Genomic DNA, 19,526 nt, shown 5'->3' on the forward strand with positions numbered 1-19,526 from the left:
TCATCGGGGTTTGATTTTCCTCTTTTCTCTCAATGAAGAGAAATAATAGAATGTGAATAACAGAAAGGGAATTATTTTTTAAATCCAATATTAAAAGGAAAATAGGGAATAAAGCAATTCGAGAATTTTATTAAGAGTTACCTTCGACAACAAAAAGTGCGTAGCACATTTCGTGCAATATAGAAGACGCAATACAATTATTGAGCATAATCTAAGAAGTAATTTTATGACGCTAAGATAGACGTGGGGGAAGATCGGCGATTAGATACGAGTTTCGACTTTTCGATATTAACGGCTATTAGACTTTCGATAAAACAAAGAAACATTTGAAAAGATCAACGGGATTACAACGTAATATTTCGTAGAGCCGAAAAGGGCCGACACGACATCCACGCTGAGCTGAACAATAACCGCGCTCTCACGGATCAGGTCTCTCGGGAGAAGGTACTTGAAAAAAAAAGAGGAATGACAAAATGAATGTTTCTTTCAATTGCATCTTTCAAACACAGTTTGAAGAATCCCTTGTTGTTAATATCTTTTCGATAATTTCCCCTCGATCCATAAAAGAAAAACATGTGATTACCAGAATGAAGTCATCATCCCAAAGAGATAATATATTCTGCAAAATGTTGTTACCGAATTGTTATGTTGTGCCACGAATGCTGGATTAAATATCTCCATTCTTGCAAGAAAAATCGATTGACATTCTTTATTTTTAACATGATATAAAAATATTTGCTAAAACAAATGCGAATGCAGTGCATTATTTCATTTTTAATTAATTTTAAAAATTTGGATCGGATTAATTAAATTTCAAATTGCGCCAATTCAATTTGAGAGTAAAACTTTGCAATAATATTGACATTATTTCTCATTCCCACGTTTTCCGCCTATAGAATTACTTATATTCCGGTTATTGACCGCGTGAAAAAGTAATTATAAATCGTGAGATGGTTAATCCGGCATTCCGGAATGCAAATCGTTCGTGCCCATTCATCACCGTTCATCTGTAATCCCTTCAACTGTTTCCGTGTCCGATCAGGGTTGAGAAGGAGAAGGTGCAGTACTATAGCGAGTGTAACGACTTGCGCACGTCCTGCGACCACCTGAGCAACGAGAAGGTAAGGCCGGACCATATTAACAATACCCGGACTAACGCAACTAACAGCTTCCGCTAGGTGCAGACACGCAGAAACGTCAATGGATTGTTCTCTCTTTTCCCAGGATTATTTGCAAGTCATTTATATCATGAGTGAGTCGATAACCCCTGCTTGCTCAGCATCGCTTTCGTATGCGTGCCTATTAAGTAACTTGAAGCTCGCTTTTCACTGATCTCTTCTCAATGCATTATTATGATTGAGAAATTAAAACACAAAGAATTTAGAGACGTGGGAGATGATATTTTTATCCACCAGAATCATTGAACTATTTTCGTCTACTTTATCTTGATTTATTTGGTCTATCTAGTGTTGAGTCTATCTTTAATACAGTTGAATCAATGTTTTATATTTAAATTCGGGTATAACAAGTTTGAAGAGATCAGTGAAAAATTTGATAAAAATTTTTAAACTTGAATTATTATCTAAAGGCGAGTTTCAAATAAAAATACTCACATTAACCTAAAAAAAACAAAAATAATAAAACAATTGTTATAATTATTTTCGAAATTCAGGCTGCTCAAGAGAAGATCGTCAAGCAGCTGCAGCACCAGCTGAACGAGACTCAGGGTAAATTCGAGGAGGTGAACCGCACCCTGAACGACTTCGATGCCGCGAAGAAGAAGCTGTCGATCGAGAACAGCGATCTGCTGCGCCAGTTGGAGGAGGCCGAATCGCAGGTCAGCCAACTGTCTAAGATTAAGATCTCGCTTACCACACAACTGGAGGACACGAAGAGGCTCGCGGACGAGGAGTCGCGCGAGCGCGCTACTCTGCTCGGCAAGTTCCGCAATCTGGAACACGATTTGGACAACATCCGTGAACAAGTGGAGGAGGAAGCCGAAGGTAAGGCCGATCTTCAGCGTCAACTCAGCAAGGCCAATGCCGAGGCGCAACTCTGGCGCACCAAGTATGAGTCTGAGGGTGTCGCGCGGGCTGAAGAACTTGAGGAGGCAAAGAGGAAGCTACAGGCCAGACTGGCCGAGGCTGAGGAGACCATCGAGTCTCTCAACCAGAAGGTCATCGCTCTGGAGAAGACCAAGCAACGGCTGTCCACCGAAGTCGAGGATCTGCAAATCGAAGTGGATCGCGCCACTGCCATCGCAAACGCTGCCGAAAAGAAACAGAAGGCCTTCGACAAGATCATCAGCGAATGGAAGCTCAAAGTCGACGATCTTGCTGCCGAGCTGGATGCTAGCCAGAAGGAATGCCGCAACTACAGCACCGAGCTCTTCAGGCTCAGAGGTGAGAGGAATTTAATTGATTCTTTTTTTTAGTTTTCCGTTTTGTACTTGTCGATATAAATTATTATATTAGTAAATTATTAGTAAAATTATATTAATATCATGATACAATTAATTCATGATTATTGTCTGGTCGATTAGGTGCATACGAAGAAGGTCAAGAACAGTTGGAGGCAGTACGTCGCGAGAACAAGAACCTCGCCGACGAGGTAAAAGACCTGCTGGATCAGATCGGCGAGGGTGGCCGCAACATTCACGAGATCGAGAAGGCCAGGAAGCGCCTGGAGGCTGAAAAGGATGAACTTCAGGCAGCCCTGGAAGAGGCCGAAGCCGCTCTCGAGCAAGAAGAGAACAAGGTGCTGCGCAGCCAGCTTGAACTTAGCCAGGTCAGACAAGAGATCGACCGCCGCATCCAGGAGAAGGAAGAAGAATTCGAGAACACCAGGAAGAATCACCAGCGCGCCCTCGACTCCATGCAAGCCTCCCTCGAGGCAGAGGCCAAGGTGAGCCTTTCGTATTTTTGAAAAATATATTACTTCGTTTTCAGAAGCTGAACAAAAATTTTACGCACTAAGCAATAAGTTAGAAAAATCTGATCTCGAAATACAACTCGATTCTCAGGGCAAAGCTGAGGCGTTGCGCATGAAGAAGAAACTGGAGGCGGACATCAACGAGCTGGAGATCGCGCTGGACCACGCGAACAAGGCGAATGCCGAGGCGCAGAAGAACATCAAACGGTACCAGCAGCAGCTCAAGGACGTGCAGACCGCGCTCGAGGAGGAGCAGAGAGCGCGTGACGAGGCCCGGGAACTTCTAGGCATCTCGGAGCGCCGTGCCAACGCTCTGCAGAACGAGCTTGAAGAAAGCCGCACTCTCCTCGAACAGGCGGACCGCGGTCGTCGCCAGGCCGAACAGGAACTCGCCGACTGCCACGAACAGCTGAACGAACTGAGCGCTCAGAACGCTTCCATTTCCGGCGCCAAGAGGAAACTCGAGGCCGAACTGCAGACCCTCCACGTGAGTGTCGATCAATTTTCACGATAGCTCAATAAAACGAACGTTTCCTAAAAAGAATAAATGGTTGCAAATATTTGCGTTTCTCTTTCTCTCTTAGTCCGACCTAGACGAGCTGTTGAACGAGGCGAAGAACTCAGAAGAGAAGGCGAAGAAGGCGATGGTGGACGCCGCCAGATTGGCCGACGAGCTGCGCGCCGAACAGGATCACGCTCAGACTCAGGAAAAGCTACGCAAAGCCCTGGAGACACAGATCAAGGAGCTGCAAGTGCGCCTGGACGAGGCCGAGGCGAATGCCCTCAAGGGCGGCAAGAAGGCCATCCAGAAGCTGGAACAGCGCGTGCGCGAGCTGGAGAACGAGCTCGATGGCGAACAAAGGAGACACGCCGACGCCCAGAAGAACTTGCGCAAGTCCGAGCGTCGTATCAAGGAGTTGAGCTTCCAGGTAGAGAATCTTGACTCAACGGGAATCTACATACTTCTTTTTTCTAAAGAGAGAGAGAGAGAGAGACAGTAAATTAGTATTTTTATCATCAATAAGAGAAACGTTAGATGTTCAATTAAAGTTTAAAAATTAATTATTTAATTCTTGATCATTTACGATTTTCATAATTTATCATTCATCATTTTTTTTTCTTTCTTCCGTTCAACTTTATCGTCAATCTGGTTCACTTGCGGAGCACAAAGAAGTTTTACTAAAGTGCGCTTGCCTTTCCTAGGCGGACGAGGACCGTAAGAACCACGAGCGTATGCAGGATCTGGTCGACAAGCTCCAGCAGAAGATCAAAACGTACAAGAGGCAGATCGAGGAGGCGGAGGAGATCGCCGCGCTGAACCTCGCCAAGTTCCGCAAGGCGCAGCAGGAACTCGAGGAGGCCGAAGAGAGGGCGGACCTCGCCGAGCAGGCAATCACCAAGTTCCGCACCAAGGGACGCGGCGGAAGTGCCGCGCGCGGACTCAGCCCAGCGGTAAGCTGTCTTTAATCCTACCGATATCTACGAGTTTAATCTTCAATTCACAGTGTCGAAATTACGACGCTACACACCTCCTTTCCATTTCCTAATTCCTCTATCGCTGAATATCTTTCACAAATATCTATTGACTAAAAATCTAATTTTATGGATAGTAATTAGAAGTGAAATTTAAAAAACAGTGTTGTTTGCGAATTAAAGATTAGAAAACGTTTTGAGAAGATTCCGGTCGACGTCTCCCCGGTAACTTATTCTTGATAATAAAATTAAATTCTTTATAATAGGTTAACGATAACAAAATAATGAATATATTTATTTAATTGTTCAAAGATATAGTCTTCGGTTAATTTTAAGTGTATTGATTTAAAATTAGATTGTTTACTTTATTTGATCTTGTTCTAATTTTGTTTGCAAAAGGGATTTTAATTTAACGATCTGTAGACATCTTAATGCTGCAAATTTGTGTACGAAAATGCTTAGTATGATTATATCTTGCCAGATCGAAAATCGTTCCAGGATTCCGTTATATCGTTCCATTACATTAATGCTTAACGGAAATCAAATAAATCCCGATCGAAGAGATCGTTAGAAGATCGTGTTTATATGTAATATCGAGTCGATATCGCGCGAATTAGAGAACAGAATCGGCGATATCGGTAAATATCAAAGCCCGATCAGGGGATTAAGGGGGAGCGGTGCGGGGAACAGATCGAAGATAGCGGTGTCTAATTAGCGATCTGTGTCTCTTCCTGTGTACAGCCGCAACAGAAACGTAAGGCGGCGCCCTCCGCGATGGAGTAGACGCACACACACCGCGCTTGGTCCATGTAAGTCCGTGCACGTGTCGTAAGCGCGTGAGATGTGTGACGTATTAGAAAAAAAAATAGTTGGCTGGATAACTAGAGAAAGAAAGAGAGAGAGAGAAAGAAAGAGAGAAAGAGAGAGAGAGAACGAATGTTCATAGTTGACCAGGAGTTCACAAAACGCGAGAGAAACACGCGCGGTAGAGACTCCCTCTTGCATCCGTTACTGTCTCGTTTGCATCTGTGTGTCCGATAACACCCTCTCGGGTGGGCCCGAGCTTGTTCTTCGTCATTAACTATCACACCTCGTCCTTCTCTCTGTATAGTATTCACTTACGAGTTGGTAGACGCCGTTAGAAATTAGAGCAGCTAGAGACCGAGCGACAGTTGTATGTGAGATAGTAGCTAATAACGAAGTGAACCAATATTGAAAAGATATTGAATAAGATCGAAAGCTCCAAGCTGAGCATTGATTGTAAAGTAATAAATCAGCAGAAAGTTAAATTGATAATCCAAGAAGTAAATTTATCACGAAGATACTCACCGTTTTGTAGATGTATAGATGACATTTTTAATTTTTAATGTGGCGTAAAATTGTTATTTTCAATCTCTGAAGCAAAACATTTTCAATACTTCTCGGCAACCGAAGAGATAAGAATTGAATATTCATGAACTTTACATATGAATAATTATCTTCAAAATAATCCGAAAATTCTACGTTTTTACTTTTTACTGAAAAAAAATTCATACAAAAGATGCTGGTTGTGCATACCAAGATTTCCTCAGATTCTCGTGATTTATATTTAAATTTCTTTTATTCACAATAGCACTCTCTCTGGTTCCCGTTCAGGCTTTCGTTTTATTTGATTTTTTTTTTAATTCAGGAAAGTTTCTTTAGCTTCCTCGTCGACACACATTGTCACCGTGTTGATTTTTGTATTTAACAGCAACGCGAACAGTCCGCCATCAACAGGAACTGCGACTTAATTCTGATTTTTCAAAAAGAAGAAACTGTAACTAACACTCATCAGTTACGAGATAAATCTCCTCCATCTAAAAGAACGCATACATCGCGTTTATCACGCGACAAAATAGAGGTGCCACGACCCTCCTCATCGCGATCCCCATTCGCGTATTCCGGGTGCTGGGGGTTAAGAAAACAAGAACAGTTGGATTACACGAGCAGGAACGACACAGAGAACGTGTCAGTCGCCCCCTCCACTTCTTTGTCCCACTTAAATGTATTTTCTTTCATATTCGTGAATCTGTATCTATTAAAAACCGCGCGAGATTATCTGTTCGTATTTATATTTGTGTATTTGTGCAATTCACAAGAGATTCATGCTTCGTGTCTCTCTTCTTTCAGCCACACCGACCTGCGTTAAAACCCGAATTTGATGGTCCCCTATTCCCTCGCCGTCTTCCCGGCTTCGACATGCAGCCCGATGGTGAATTGTAAAGCTCCTTCCGAGGTTCGCGTAAATAATTAGTAAAAACAATAAAAAAAAAAAAATGGAAATCAAAACTCAACAGCAGAAAACATCCGGAGAGTAAGCAGAAGCGTAAAAGGAAGAAGAGGAGGAAGAACATTGTCGTCCTCATCGAGTCCATCGTCGAACGAAGACAAAAATATATATATATGCAACGAATTCGAGAGCTCGCTCGGAGCTCTCAACGGCATCGCCATCTCACAATCACGCGATCACTTTAACATCATTGCATCCGGATTATAGAATCCTCGTTACTTTTCTCGATAATAATTTTTTTTTTTTTTTGTTTAATCGGCCAAGAGGAGAAAAAAGGGAAAAATCAACGCTCGCTCGAGAAGGGGATGATTATAAGAGTTAAGAATGAGGAGAGGGGCGAGGATGCGTTTCTTCACCACTCGAGCTGACAGTCGAGGGAGAGAAAGGGAGAGAGAGAAAGGGAGGGAGAGATTGGGAGAGTGAGAGAGTGGGTGAGAGCGAGAGCAATCGAGCGAGAAGACACGCGAGCGGACGATGAGAGGGCGAGAGCCAGCGCGACAGGTATAATTAATATATATTTACACGCACACACATATACACGGAAGATGTAAAGGGGGGAAGGAACTGAGCGACGTAATACATGTATACTTTTTACGCTCCCGCGAGTTGCACCACACGATGCAGCGAGCAACGGAAACGAGCGCGAATTAGAAAGAAGAGAAAGAGGCGAAGGACATACTCGCGGGAGCAGAACGAAAGCGAGTCGCGACGAACGATATATTTGATCAACAGCGCGTATCATTACACGTGTCATCCGAATGATATCGTATCCTATAAACTTAATTGTAATTTATAAAGAGAGACGAAGTATGTATTTATTAAAGTAAATAAGCAATAAATAAATATAAGTACTAAATCGCCCCACTTGCCAATCATCCTCTTGCCAAATCAGGAAGTCATTGACTGTTGATCATCATTAAAAACGCAAAAAAAAAAGTTTTATTCAGTTGTTCAACATTGTCAGTTTATATTATAATATAATATAATCTGTACAAAAATATCCATCATACGTGTACAAAATAATTATGCGGTCGGTATCCGTGCAGCCCACTTTGACCAAAGGATGTCTTAAAATTATTTTTTGGTCGTTTTTAGGATTTTCCTTGGAGGCTTGTGTACTGTATTTTTATGATTTTTTTTTATTTGGAATGATCATTGTTAATTCACTTTTTTCCTATACATTCGGATAAAATTTTAACTCAATTCTTAAAACTTATGCGCTTAAAACTTATAATTCGTCAGGTTTCAACATTCTTTTAGTTATATCATTTATATTCAACATTATTTGCCCGAAATGCTTACGTATAAAATTAATATATAAAGAACTTAGTGCATATAAATTCGGTATTCGACGATCAAGAGCGCTTCATTATCGAAGACGAGCGCTACCTGTGATTCTTCCTTGCGTCAGTTCGCGCGAGCTGTCTAAATTGTCCTTTCATAAGTTCCCACTGCGTCCACCTGTCCGAACTGACGCCAAATTCCTTGCACGTCTGCAGGAAAGCTGGTATACACAATTTCAGATAGTGATGATCCACGGTGGGTAGCAGATGGTGCAACGAGTGCGAGCCGAAATTCGTGAGCGCTAGGAAGAGCGAATCGTCGATCACCTCGCGATCGCGCACAGCGTCCAACTCGAGCAGACCCCAGTCCAGGTCATTCCTTAGAGAGTTACGATTATTAGCAAAATTACAAAAAAATTATTGAATTCTTTGAGATAGAGTAGAAATAGTTTGCGATTGAGAAATCAAGATAATTATATTGAGATTGGAAGTAATGCCATACATTGAAGTTTAAATTGAAAATTAAATCGAGATTAATTTGAATTAGCACTAGATTTGAAGATAAATCAATATATTTTTTAATTAAATTATTTTAAATTGTTTTCTTAAATTATTGTACAATGAAGAGAAAACTCGATAGAACTAATAAAAAAAATGGCTCAATAATTTAAAGGGGAAGAAACGTGGGCGATGTGTAACCTGTAGATATCGCCGTCATGGAAGATATCAGGATGATGATGAGCCGCGTTGAAGCCGATCAGACCGAACAGAGAGCTGCTGACTAGCACCATTATTAGCCACAGTTTGAGAGCGACGAGAATGTTGGACGTTATCAAATACATCGACAGAGGTAGCAAGAGCGGTACGACATCACGAAATTCAAGAACTCCATACTCCGTGATCGCTGAATAGTATCTAAAAATAACTAAATCCTTCAGCGCGAGAAACAGAGTTGGCAATCCATTCGGCAAATTTTTCGTCAACGATTGCGATATTGGAATTAAAATAAAGTCAGCAGATTTTTAATTAAAATTAAATAAAAATACAAGCAAAAGATCTTTCTATTAATTTTACTGAAAGGGCATGGAATGGTTACTTTACCGTTTTAAGCCTTCGGTAATGAACAGCAACATCCAAACGATAGGACTGATAATCTCGCTTATCACTCTCGCAAAGTAGGATTTATCATTACGAGGAAACCACTGTAGAAACGGCTCGACCACATAGATCTCGTAATCCCATAAGGTGTTGGTGTACATGTGGTGGCTCATCACATGTGAGATGCGCCAATTTTTCGAGGATGCCATGCTGAGATCAAAATAATACATGCGAAAATTGTCTCTCATGTGGAAGTAATTGTGCGCTGCGATGGTCGTCCATGTCAGAAAAATGCCTGGAATTAGCATCAAATAAATTAATCTATTAGTACGTTCGCGATTAATTATCATAATTAACATAGAACTGATTAATTAATAATTAATTGCTCGCAAAACTTATCGCTATTTTTAGCTTTTTTAACGTATGGGATTAATATTATTTTTATTATTAACTGTTGTTAAAGATTGCGTTAATTTAAACGTTGTTGTTCGTCCCCGTATATAAGGCCGGCGAGATTTGACGCGAGATTTCTCTGAGAGTAGCGCTCCGTCAATTCGCTCGATAAATAGCGTTCGTCAATACGAAACAAAGCTTGTTCTGAAATTTGGCGATTTAAAGCTACGTATCCGAACAACCTTTGGGAACATTTAGGAAACATCTTATAAAGAAATATAATAAGGGAAGACGTCTAATTGGCTCCCCACATTTGATTTGTGAAACAGCGACAAGAGCTGATAGAGCTCCACGCGTTCAGTTAGTGTCCGCAAGCGATTGCGAATAGTTAAATAAAGTAATTGACTTTGTCATCTCTAAGCACCTTAATCATTAATATTCCTTGTGTCTCAACAGTGCACTGTTGTTTTCGCTATAGTATTTATAATTAATTTCCATTAATTTTTTATTAAATAAATAACTTCACCAATGCACTCACCGGCAAGAATGATAGTGATGTAAGAGTGAGTGAGAGCAGCCACGAGACTCAACACAAAAGTCGTAGTTACTAAGAAATCGGCGATGAGGTTTGTTGTTGTGGACGGATTGTGAAAATCCACATCCTTCAAAGCCTCGACCGCACGATTCTTAAATGATTGATAGAATCCATCCGGTAAGAAGGTCAGGGGTACTGTTCGCGGAGTCGCGGCTTTACGAACATAAAATTTCTGCAGCAGCTGTTCTGCCTTCTTCGTGATGTGATGGCTCTACGCGACAAAATCAAAACATAAAAGTTTTAAATCTATACAATTAGTATAATTAGAATAAATCTTTCAAGGAATATTAGGTCTATTTATGTTGCTCTAAGCCATTATATCTCAAACGTTTACTGCTTGAAATAATCTACAAATACGTACTTTGTTCAATATTTCGAATTTTCTTGATATATTATTTTAAATCGCAAATTTTGAGATCCCGTTTACAAATAATTATAAAAATAATTATGGAAATGTTTCTGATAAGAATAAAAATGATGAATTAAAAGTATAATGAGATCGATACTTCCAAGCAAAAATTGACTGATGATAACAATGACATCCAAAATGAATAATTCTGGCTTTGATTCAATACCATGAACAACTCGGTGACGTCTGTTCCTTTCGTCAGCCGAAGCCATTCAGGTCCACCCGGATGCGATTTTGCAAAGGCTTCTAAATCATAGAGATTGTCGCCAATCCTCCATAGTCCTTCGGCACCGTCGATTTTTCTTCGAGCTTCGAGAAAACCTGCCGAGGTTTTTAATGATCCTCTTGGTAGGTCTGCCAAGCCAGGCACCGTGCTAGTTTTCGGCATATTAAAGGTTTTTATTTTGCCTGCATAAATAAAAAAAAGTTCCATAATCTGACTGTGATGGACACCTCTGTTGACCGACTTTTATGAAATCAGATTTCAAAGTGTGTTTCTTGTAGGAATTTGTTTGTAGATAATTGTAAACATTATTTTGTTTGCAGTTAAAAAATAAATATGTTATTGGTTTTTAAAAAACAGTAAGGCATTATTTAATAGCTACAGCTCAAATAGCATCAAATTTCAATCTAACATCGTTTGTAGTTGTCAAAGATCGGCAATTTTTTGAATAAAAAATAACGAATAAAGTTTTATTTATAAATAACGAATAACTTTTTATTCGAATAAAAATTTATTTGTTTATCTCAAATAAAAATAATTTTCAAGTAAAATTTTATTTATGATTAAAAGATAATTTGTTATTCAAATAAAAATTTATTTGTCTATCTCAAATAAAATATTTTTGAATCAATTTTTTAGCCAAATAAAAAGTTATTTATTATTAGTATATAAAATCTTATTCATTATTTGTTACTTACATAATACAAATAAAATTTTGTAAATAAAATTTTATTTGAATTAGGAATTTAAATTTCCGTTTTTTATTTATTTTATTATTTATTTTGTTTGCAATTTTATTTTATTACTTAACTTATTTTTTTACATGCTTTATTATGTTTTTAATAATTATAACCATAAATATCGGCACTTTAAATTAAAAGTGAAAATAAACATAACTTTTGTAGCGTTTTTATAAATTTATTCGCACTTTTTAAATCAGTCGATAAAAATAAGGTGAAAATATGGAGCTATTATCAAAGTTTTTTTTTTTTAGTTTTTTATTGGATATAATAGTAACAATGAAAAAAGAAATTAACATGCAGATAATGATAAAAGAATAATGCGAATAAGAGTAAAACAAATAAAAATAATGCAAATAAAGAAAAATGTGAATAAAAATAATACAAATAAAATTAATACGAATAAAGAATAACGAGAATAAAGAATAATTTGAATAATGAATAACGTAAATAATAAATAAAATTTATGATATAAATAACGAATAACGTGAATAACGAATAATAGCCAATAATATGAATAACAAATAATGCAAATAACGGATAAATAATAAATAATGCAAATAATGAATAACGCAAATAATAAATAATAGTTAATAATATGAATAATAAATAATGCAAATAATAAATAATGTCTATAATACAAATAACGAATAACGCGAATAACGAATAATAGCCAATAATATGAATAACGAATAATGCGAATAATGAATAATGCAAATAACAAATAATGCAAAAAACAAATGAAATTTTATTTAAATAATCATCTAAACTGTTCATATCAAAAAATTATTTGAAAAATAACGAATAATACCCAACTCTAGTGACATTGAATATATTGCAGCAAAGAATAAGAATGGTATCTCCCTACTATCAAGCATTAATTCTAAGAAATCAAAAAATGTTTGGTTAACAGGAACTTTACGACGGTCTATCCCCCACGGCAAAACCACATAAACTTAATAAACAGGAAAAAACAAAACAAAAAAATGCATACCTGTTCTTCTTTATGTAAAGTCTGCAACTCTTACTAGTGTTACCTCATATAAGATAATATTTAAAAAAAATCACAATATTACTAACGGATTTTTTAATGCACATTTCAGTATAATAAAAAATATTTCAAGTATATAATAATAATACTTATTAAAAAATATTTGTAATTACAAAAAATTGACACTCGTTACTTTTCTTTTATGCAATTATAATTTAAAAATACAAAATGCAATGGTCTTAGTTACATTTTTTTTATATTATTAATTATAAGTATTATATATATTTAAGTTGAAAATAAATAACAAAAAAAATAATGTATGCAATAAACGATGTATACGTTATCTATCAAAAAAATACATATGGTGATTATTTTATTTCACAAGATGAGTCCACGTACAAAAAGTATTGAAAAATAATTGTGTATTGCACTTAATATTTTATATTGCACTTTTAAATAAGAAGAATATACAATAAATTGATTTCTCAAACTTGATTTTATTACATTTTCCGAGTGCTAAAATTTTTTTGCGATTATAACAAAACTGTAGAAATAAACTTTGTATTACGAGTGCATGCATTTGTAAAATATTAATGTATAATTTTGATTATTAAATGTATTAAAATTAATATATTTAATTTAATAAATTCATTTTCATATATATATGTAAAACTGAAACGATCTATCGTGTTCGAATAATTTGCCTTCGAATAATTGCTGCGCAAATAGGATTCAATCAATGTTCTAGAGTAGAGGCAACCAATTCGGAGATACAAATATTCTAATCAAGAATATAAAGTTTATTTGCCACGTGGGCTAACAAACAATTGCAAAGATTCGGACAATCACTTTAGATGCAGGCTTACATCATTTCGAACGATCATTTTACACACAATTTTACATAAATTAAACGATTATTGTACATGCGGGTTTAAAATATTTTTTAGCTAATCACATTGACCGTGGGTTTACCGTAATTTACGAATCGGCGAATGCAATTATCAGAAACGTAAGGACGGTAAAATTACAACACTTGAACTGTACTTATAAAACAATTCCTGTTTTGTAAAAATCGATAGCATGCTTACTTATAATCTACAAAAAAGTTCTTGAATTGCAAACAGTTTCTATTTTGCAAACAATTTTATATAAAAGTGTAATGCCATTTGAGCTATTGTTATATAATATAATAATTTATGAGTGTTTTTAAAAAATTGATAACATACTTATTTTTAAACTGTAAACAAAAATTCTTAAACTACAAACAACTACAAACGATGTTAGATTGAAATTTGATGCTGTTTGAGCTGTATGAGCTATTAAATAATTCTTTACTGTTTTTTAGACACCGATAACATATTTATTTTTCAACTATAAACAAAAAATTTTAAACTACAATTAATTACGAATGAAAACTCTTAAACTACAAACAACTACAAACGATTTTTAATGATAATATGATGTAATTTTTTTTATTATAAATTAATACCTAGCAGTTATTTAAAAGTCAATTATAAGCATATTTTTTAACTACAAATAAAAATTTTGGTACTACAAACAACTACAATTTTATATAGAAGTGTAATGCCATTTGTGCTGCAATTATAAAATAATTCCTAACTGTTTCTTAAAAAACCAATAACATATTTATTTTTTAACTACAAACAAAATAATGTCTACTACAATTATTTAAAAACTTACAAAAAACACATTTTAAAATCTGATTTGGTAAAAGTCGGGTGCCAACTTCATGGAGGTGTGATGGACGACGAATTTATTGCAATACATTAACTTTTACAATTACCTCTAACACTTTTATTTCACTAATGATTTGTTACATCACAAATTTCTCTTAATGAGAAGTCTGCGAACGTGATCAAAAGGTGCGATTGCTTCTCGCGCCAAGAACGGAACGAGCGAAACGAATTGCAGACCGATGATAACAACGCGACGTGACGGTTCGCACTGAATTCTTTAATTTTGGGAGTGCTTCTATTGCCTGTCGTGGAAGTCTCCCTTTCTCTAAATCGGACAACGGTTTCCTTGAATCGGTGAGAAGAGGGGGGGGGAGAGAGAGAGAGAGAAAGAGAGAGTAGAATTAGCGTTTAACCGTTACAACAAATCTTTATATTTAAATTTTTTAACCAAAAATTTATTTAACTAATTCAATATTTACGTATCAGATTAAATATTTTGCTTTTTTGACAAATTGTTTTTTATAGGTACTCTTTTTTAATAAATACAATTTTTTTACTACTCTCGTAAAAAATCGACAGAATTTTATTAATTAAAATCGTAACAGAAATTTGTTCTTCGCAAATTTCGTGAATTTTGAACTACTTTAGATTATGCTTTAACACTATTCAACTTTTTTAATTTAATAATTTTGTAATTTAATCATTCTTTAAATTTTAACTTTTTTTTCATTTTCTTACTTTAACTTTAATTTAAATTTTTATTTTTAATCTTACCTTTTATTCTATTATAAATGTAAATTTTGATTTTTACACCGATAAAAAAAATTTGTTAAAAAACCAAAATATTTAGTCCATTACGATCAACTAAACATTGGATTGATTCAACAATTATTTAGTTGCACAAAAAAATATCGTTTATCCGTATCAGCCATATTTAAATCTTTTAATTAAAAATTTATTAAACCAACTCAATATTTATGTATCAAAATAAATATTTTATTTTTTCAACAAATTTTTTTATATGTACTCTTTTTAAATAAAAAAAAAATTTTTATTACTTTCGTGAACAATCGGCAAAATTTTATTAATTAATATTTAATTAAAATTGTAACAGAAATTTGCTTTTTGCAAACTGCGCGAATTTTGAACTTACTTTGCTCTTTTGTTCTACATTTCGCTAATTTTCGCCAGTTAAAAAATAACCGTAAAACTAATGAAACGTATTAACAAAATGTAATCAATCAATATGGAAGTATAAGAATATATCGATAAATGTATCATCAAATTTTAAAAAAAATTAAAGGCACTAGAAGTGCAGCTTGATCAAATCTTACCAGATTTGAAAAACATGATTAATTCGACATAAATCACCTTACTTTCGGATGTTGAATCAATTAATGATTTTTTATTAATGATACTCTGTACGTAAAAAATATATTTGTAACTTTTATTAATAAAGCATCAACTTCATTATAGAGAACGGTATTGTAAATCGCGTTATCAACGGCCAGAAATATTTTCCTTCGAAATGTTACGGTTCGACACAAATAACTTAATGATTTTGTGTTTAAATGGCATACCGTTCAAAGAAATTATGTTTGAGTTTTTAAATGAAAACAATTATAGCAATATAAATTTTTCAAAGTTAAAACAATTAAAAGTTAAAACGAACCCTTAAATTTTTAAAGTTTAATAAGTACTAAATAATATTACATGAAAAGAACTTATACTGTTTCGTAAATTGATAGTCAATAATTTTGTAACACGCGATGGATATAACTGTATACTATCGAAGTAGTGGGCCGGCTTGTTATAGAAACCGCGTTCACATCGTTCAGCCTTGAATGCAAGTTCAAAGTACGCGTTTTCAAACGAAGGTCTTTCCTACTTATTAATCAACCGGTGGATCATTAAGCGTTTCTAGTCCCGTTTGAATATCGTCGTAAACATCCCAGCTCGGTCTCTACTCTCGCTAAGCGTTCCTTCAATTCGTCCAGATCAAGATTTGTCGCATAATTATCCAAAAAGTTTCTAAATCTCATTATTTGACCTTTAATTGCTGCTCGTTTTTGCACTAGCGCTCTAACGTTTGGCTCCATTTGATTTCAATTGTTTCAAATAATTAATAAAGTAATGCAATTTACCTGAAGATTAACGTTGTGCCTCGAATACTATTCGAGATTTCACTACAACGTATAAGGTGAATATTAATGAACAAGTAAGGTCGTGAAAGTTATGGATGAGATTCAAATAAATAAAGCTTAGCTTTTAATTGAAATTTTTATTATTGTAGGAAAGTTCGATTATTTTATCAACAGAAAATCATCGCTAATAATTTTGTAATGCTATATAATTATTAAATAACAGATATATCGCTATGTATAAATACTATAAATGTATAACGTATGATTGTCCCGATTAGTGACCGGAATTGCAATATGACTACTTCAAGCAAAGTATCAAGTATTTAGAGATTAAAGTAAATAAATTTGCGATTTTTATGCAAAACTTTATTTGGACATGAGAAAAATGCATAGAACATCTAAAATGTGTCCATTATTTTTCAATAAATAAGACTGTGAAATCATTTACTGTGTGGACTTTTTTAACGTTAAAGAGCCGCAAAACGAGCTAATATTTAAATAAACTAAAATTTAACAATAACATAAGATTATTTCCTGAAGCAAATAAACAATCACATTATTTTAAAATTAGGACATAAAACGTAGGAGATGCGAGTCAAAACGTCATAGTTAGTGCATCAATAATAACATGTACAATATATTTAAGCGTTAGTACATCGATATGCATACATTAATAAATATCGGATGCGTTTCGACTTCTCTTGAAGTCATTCTCAACGATAATTCTAAATTTGCAAAATTATAATAATAATAATGAATTGACAATTATTTCTGGAAAGATAATTGTGAAAGAGGCAAGACAATATAATATATTAATCACAAAATGTCCAGTAAATTTTTGTGACAAGACAAACTTTTTTTTAGGAGGGGAAAATTGATGAATTACGTAGCTTTTTTGAAAAAATGATTTCATGAAACTAGGATTATTTGTCTTATCTCTTTTACATTTGTCTCTTCAGAATTGTCGATTTATTTTTTTAAATTATACTCTGAGTTCTTTCCATATAATATTATTTATTTCATAAAAATTTAAATGTCCATCAACTTTTAGCATTTACTTTGAAATTTATTACTTGAATTAAAATAAATTATAGTAATAGAAATTTCTACCGATTTATAGAATAATTTTCTTCAAAAATAATCCAAAAATTCTACGTTTCCCTTTTACTGAAAAAAAATTCATACAAAAGATGCTGGTTGTGCATATCGAGATTTCCTCAGATTTTCATGATTTATATTTAAGTTTCTTTTATTTATAGTAGTACTCTCTCTGGTTCCTGTTCAAGCTTTTATTTTATTTTATTTTATTTTTAATTGAGAAAAGTTTCTTTAGCTTTCTCACCGATAAACATTGTCACCGTGATGATTTTTGTATTTAACAGCAACACGAATATTTCATTTTCAACAGGGACTGCGTCTTAATTCTGATTTTTCAAATAGAAGAAACTGTAACTAACACTCACTAGTTACGAAATAAATCTCCTCCATTTAAAAAAATGCATATGTTGCGTTTATCACGCTACAAAATAGAGGTTCCACGACCCTCCGTGCGTCATCGCGATCCCATTCGCGTATTCCGAGTGCACGGGGTTAAGAAAACAAGGAGAGTTGGATTACACGAGCAAGGAACGACACAGAGAACATGTCAGTTGCCTTCCCTTTTTCTTCATACTTAAATGTATTTTCTTTCATATTCGTAAATCTGTATCTATTAAAAACCGCGCGAGATTATCTGTTCGTATTTATATTTGTGTATTTGTGCAATTCACAAGAGATTCATGCTTCGTGTCTCTCTTCTTTCAGCCACACCGACCTGCGTTAAAACCCGAATTTGATGGTCCCCTATTCCCTCGCCGTCTTCCCGGCTTCGACATGCAGCCCGATGGTGAATTGTAAAGCTCCTTCCGAGGTTCGCGTAAATAATTAGTAAAAGTAATAAAAAAAAAAAAATGGAAATCAAAAACTCAACAGCAGAAAACATCCGGAGAGTAAGCAGAAGCGTAAAAGGAAGAAGAGGAGGAAGAACATCGTCGTCCTCATCGAGTCTATCGTCAGACGAAGACAAAAATATAAATATACGCAACAAATTCGAGAGATCGCTCGGAGCTCTCAACGGCATCGCCATCTCACAATCACGCGATCACTTTAACATCATTGCATCCGTATTATAAAATTCTCGTTATTTTTCTCGATAATAACTTTTTTTTTATTGAATCTGCCAAGAGGAGAAAAAACGAAAAAATCATCGCTCGCTCGAGAAGGGGAAGATTATAAGAGTTAAGAATGAGGAGAGGGGCGAGGATGCGTTTCTTCACCACTCGAGCTGATAGTCGAGAGAGGTAGAAATAGAGACAAATAGATAGATAGATAGATAGATAGATAGATAGAGAGAGAGAGAGAGAGAGAGAGATTGAGAGAGTGAGAGAGTGGATGAGAGCTAAAGCGATCGAGCGAGGCGACACGCGAGCGGACGATGAGAGGGCGAAGGCCAGTGAAACAGGTATAATTAACATACATCTACGTAATACACGTACTTTTTACGCTCTCGCGAGTTGCACCACATGATGCGGCGAGCAATGAAATCGACCACGAATTAGAAAAAAAAGAAACAGGCGAAGGATATATTCGCAGGAGCAGAACAAAAGCGAGTCGCGACGAATGATACATTTGATTAAAAGCGCGTATCGTTACACGTGTCATCCGAATGATATCGTATCCTATAAACTTAATTGTAATTTATAAAGAGAGACGAAGTATGTATCTATTACAGTAAATAAGCAATAAATAAATATACGTAATAAATCGCCCCCACTTTCCAATCATCCTCTTGCGAAACTTGGAATTCGTTGTCGTCATTAAAAACGCGAAAGAAAAGTTTTATTCAGTTGTTTAACATTGTCAGTTTATTTTATAATATAATATAATATAATTTATATACACATATCCAACATACATATACAAAATAATTATACGGTCGGGATCCGTGCAGTACACTTTGACCAAAGGACTTAAAATCATTTTTTGGTCGTCTTTAGAATTTTCCTTGGAGGCTTGTGTACTGTATTTTTATGATTTTTTTTTTATTTGGAATGATTATTGTTAATTCACTTTTTTCCTATACATTCGGATAAAATTTTAACTCAATTCTTAAAACTTATGCGCTTAAAACTTATAATTCATCAGGTTTCAACATTCTTTTAGTTATATCATTTATATTCAACATTATTTGCCCAAAATG

The 19,526-nt window shown here is 35.1% G+C and overlaps 2 protein-coding genes across 30 annotated transcripts in view; one reads left to right on the plus strand and one right to left on the minus strand.

The window, feature by feature from the left end:
- Positions 1-7,571, plus strand: part of LOC105201286 (myosin heavy chain, muscle) — a 46,871-nt gene extending 39,300 nt beyond the window's left edge. For 25 of the 28 annotated variants that reach the window (XM_011169246.3, XM_026140726.2, XM_026140712.2 and 22 more), the window contains exons 19-25: positions 1,043-1,121; positions 1,673-2,402; positions 2,543-2,904; positions 3,023-3,418; positions 3,516-3,860; positions 4,135-4,383; positions 6,556-7,571. In XM_011169246.3, the coding sequence (XP_011167548.1) occupies positions 1,043-1,121; positions 1,673-2,402; positions 2,543-2,904; positions 3,023-3,418; positions 3,516-3,860; positions 4,135-4,383; positions 6,556-6,648 (2,254 nt within the window). In that variant the 3' untranslated portion in view covers positions 6,649-7,571. Of the gene's footprint in view, positions 1-365; positions 445-1,042; positions 1,122-1,672; positions 2,403-2,542; positions 2,905-3,022; positions 3,419-3,515; positions 3,861-4,134; positions 4,384-5,145; positions 5,214-6,555 lie in introns of all 28 variants that reach the window. The other 3 variants (XM_026140721.2, XM_039457622.1, XM_039457629.1) reach the window with 2 other exon arrangements.
- Positions 7,572-7,812: 241 nt separating this feature from the next.
- On the minus strand, positions 7,813-14,423 carry LOC105201284 (cytochrome b5-related protein). 2 transcript variants are annotated; one of them, XM_039457634.1, is made up of 6 exons: positions 14,252-14,423; positions 10,660-10,901; positions 10,028-10,295; positions 9,100-9,391; positions 8,698-8,913; positions 8,101-8,377 (listed from the first exon to the last, which is right to left on the minus strand). In XM_039457634.1, exons 2-6 carry the CDS (start codon positions 10,879-10,881, stop codon positions 8,101-8,103), a joined length of 1,275 nt encoding a protein of 424 aa, XP_039313568.1. In that variant the 5' UTR covers positions 10,882-10,901; positions 14,252-14,423. The 2 variants fall into 2 exon arrangements, with proteins under 2 accessions (XP_039313567.1, XP_039313568.1); XM_039457633.1 differs by lacking the exon at positions 14,252-14,423 and having other exon boundaries at positions 7,813-8,377; positions 10,660-10,896.
- Positions 14,424-19,526: the final 5,103 nt, after the last annotated feature.

Source organism: Solenopsis invicta, chromosome 14, assembly GCF_016802725.1.
Source record: "Solenopsis invicta isolate M01_SB chromosome 14, UNIL_Sinv_3.0, whole genome shotgun sequence".
In the NCBI taxonomy this organism is placed as follows: Eukaryota; Metazoa; Arthropoda; class Insecta; order Hymenoptera; family Formicidae; genus Solenopsis; species Solenopsis invicta.

What these genes read in the sequence shown, in the direction of transcription:
- LOC105201284 (XM_039457633.1), bottom strand. Translation starts at nt 10,881, where the DNA reads ATGCCGAAAACTAGCACGGTGCCTGGCTTGGCAGACCTACCAAGAGGA. An exon ending in ATTACCGAAGGCTTAAAACG is followed by an intron (nt 8,914 to 9,099) that starts GTAAAGTAACCA and finishes AGTTATTTTTAG; the next exon opens with ATACTATTCAGCGATCACGG. An exon ending in CATGACGGCGATATCTACAG is followed by an intron (nt 8,378 to 8,697) that starts GTTACACATCGC and finishes TAACTCTCTAAG; the next exon opens with GAATGACCTGGACTGGGGTC.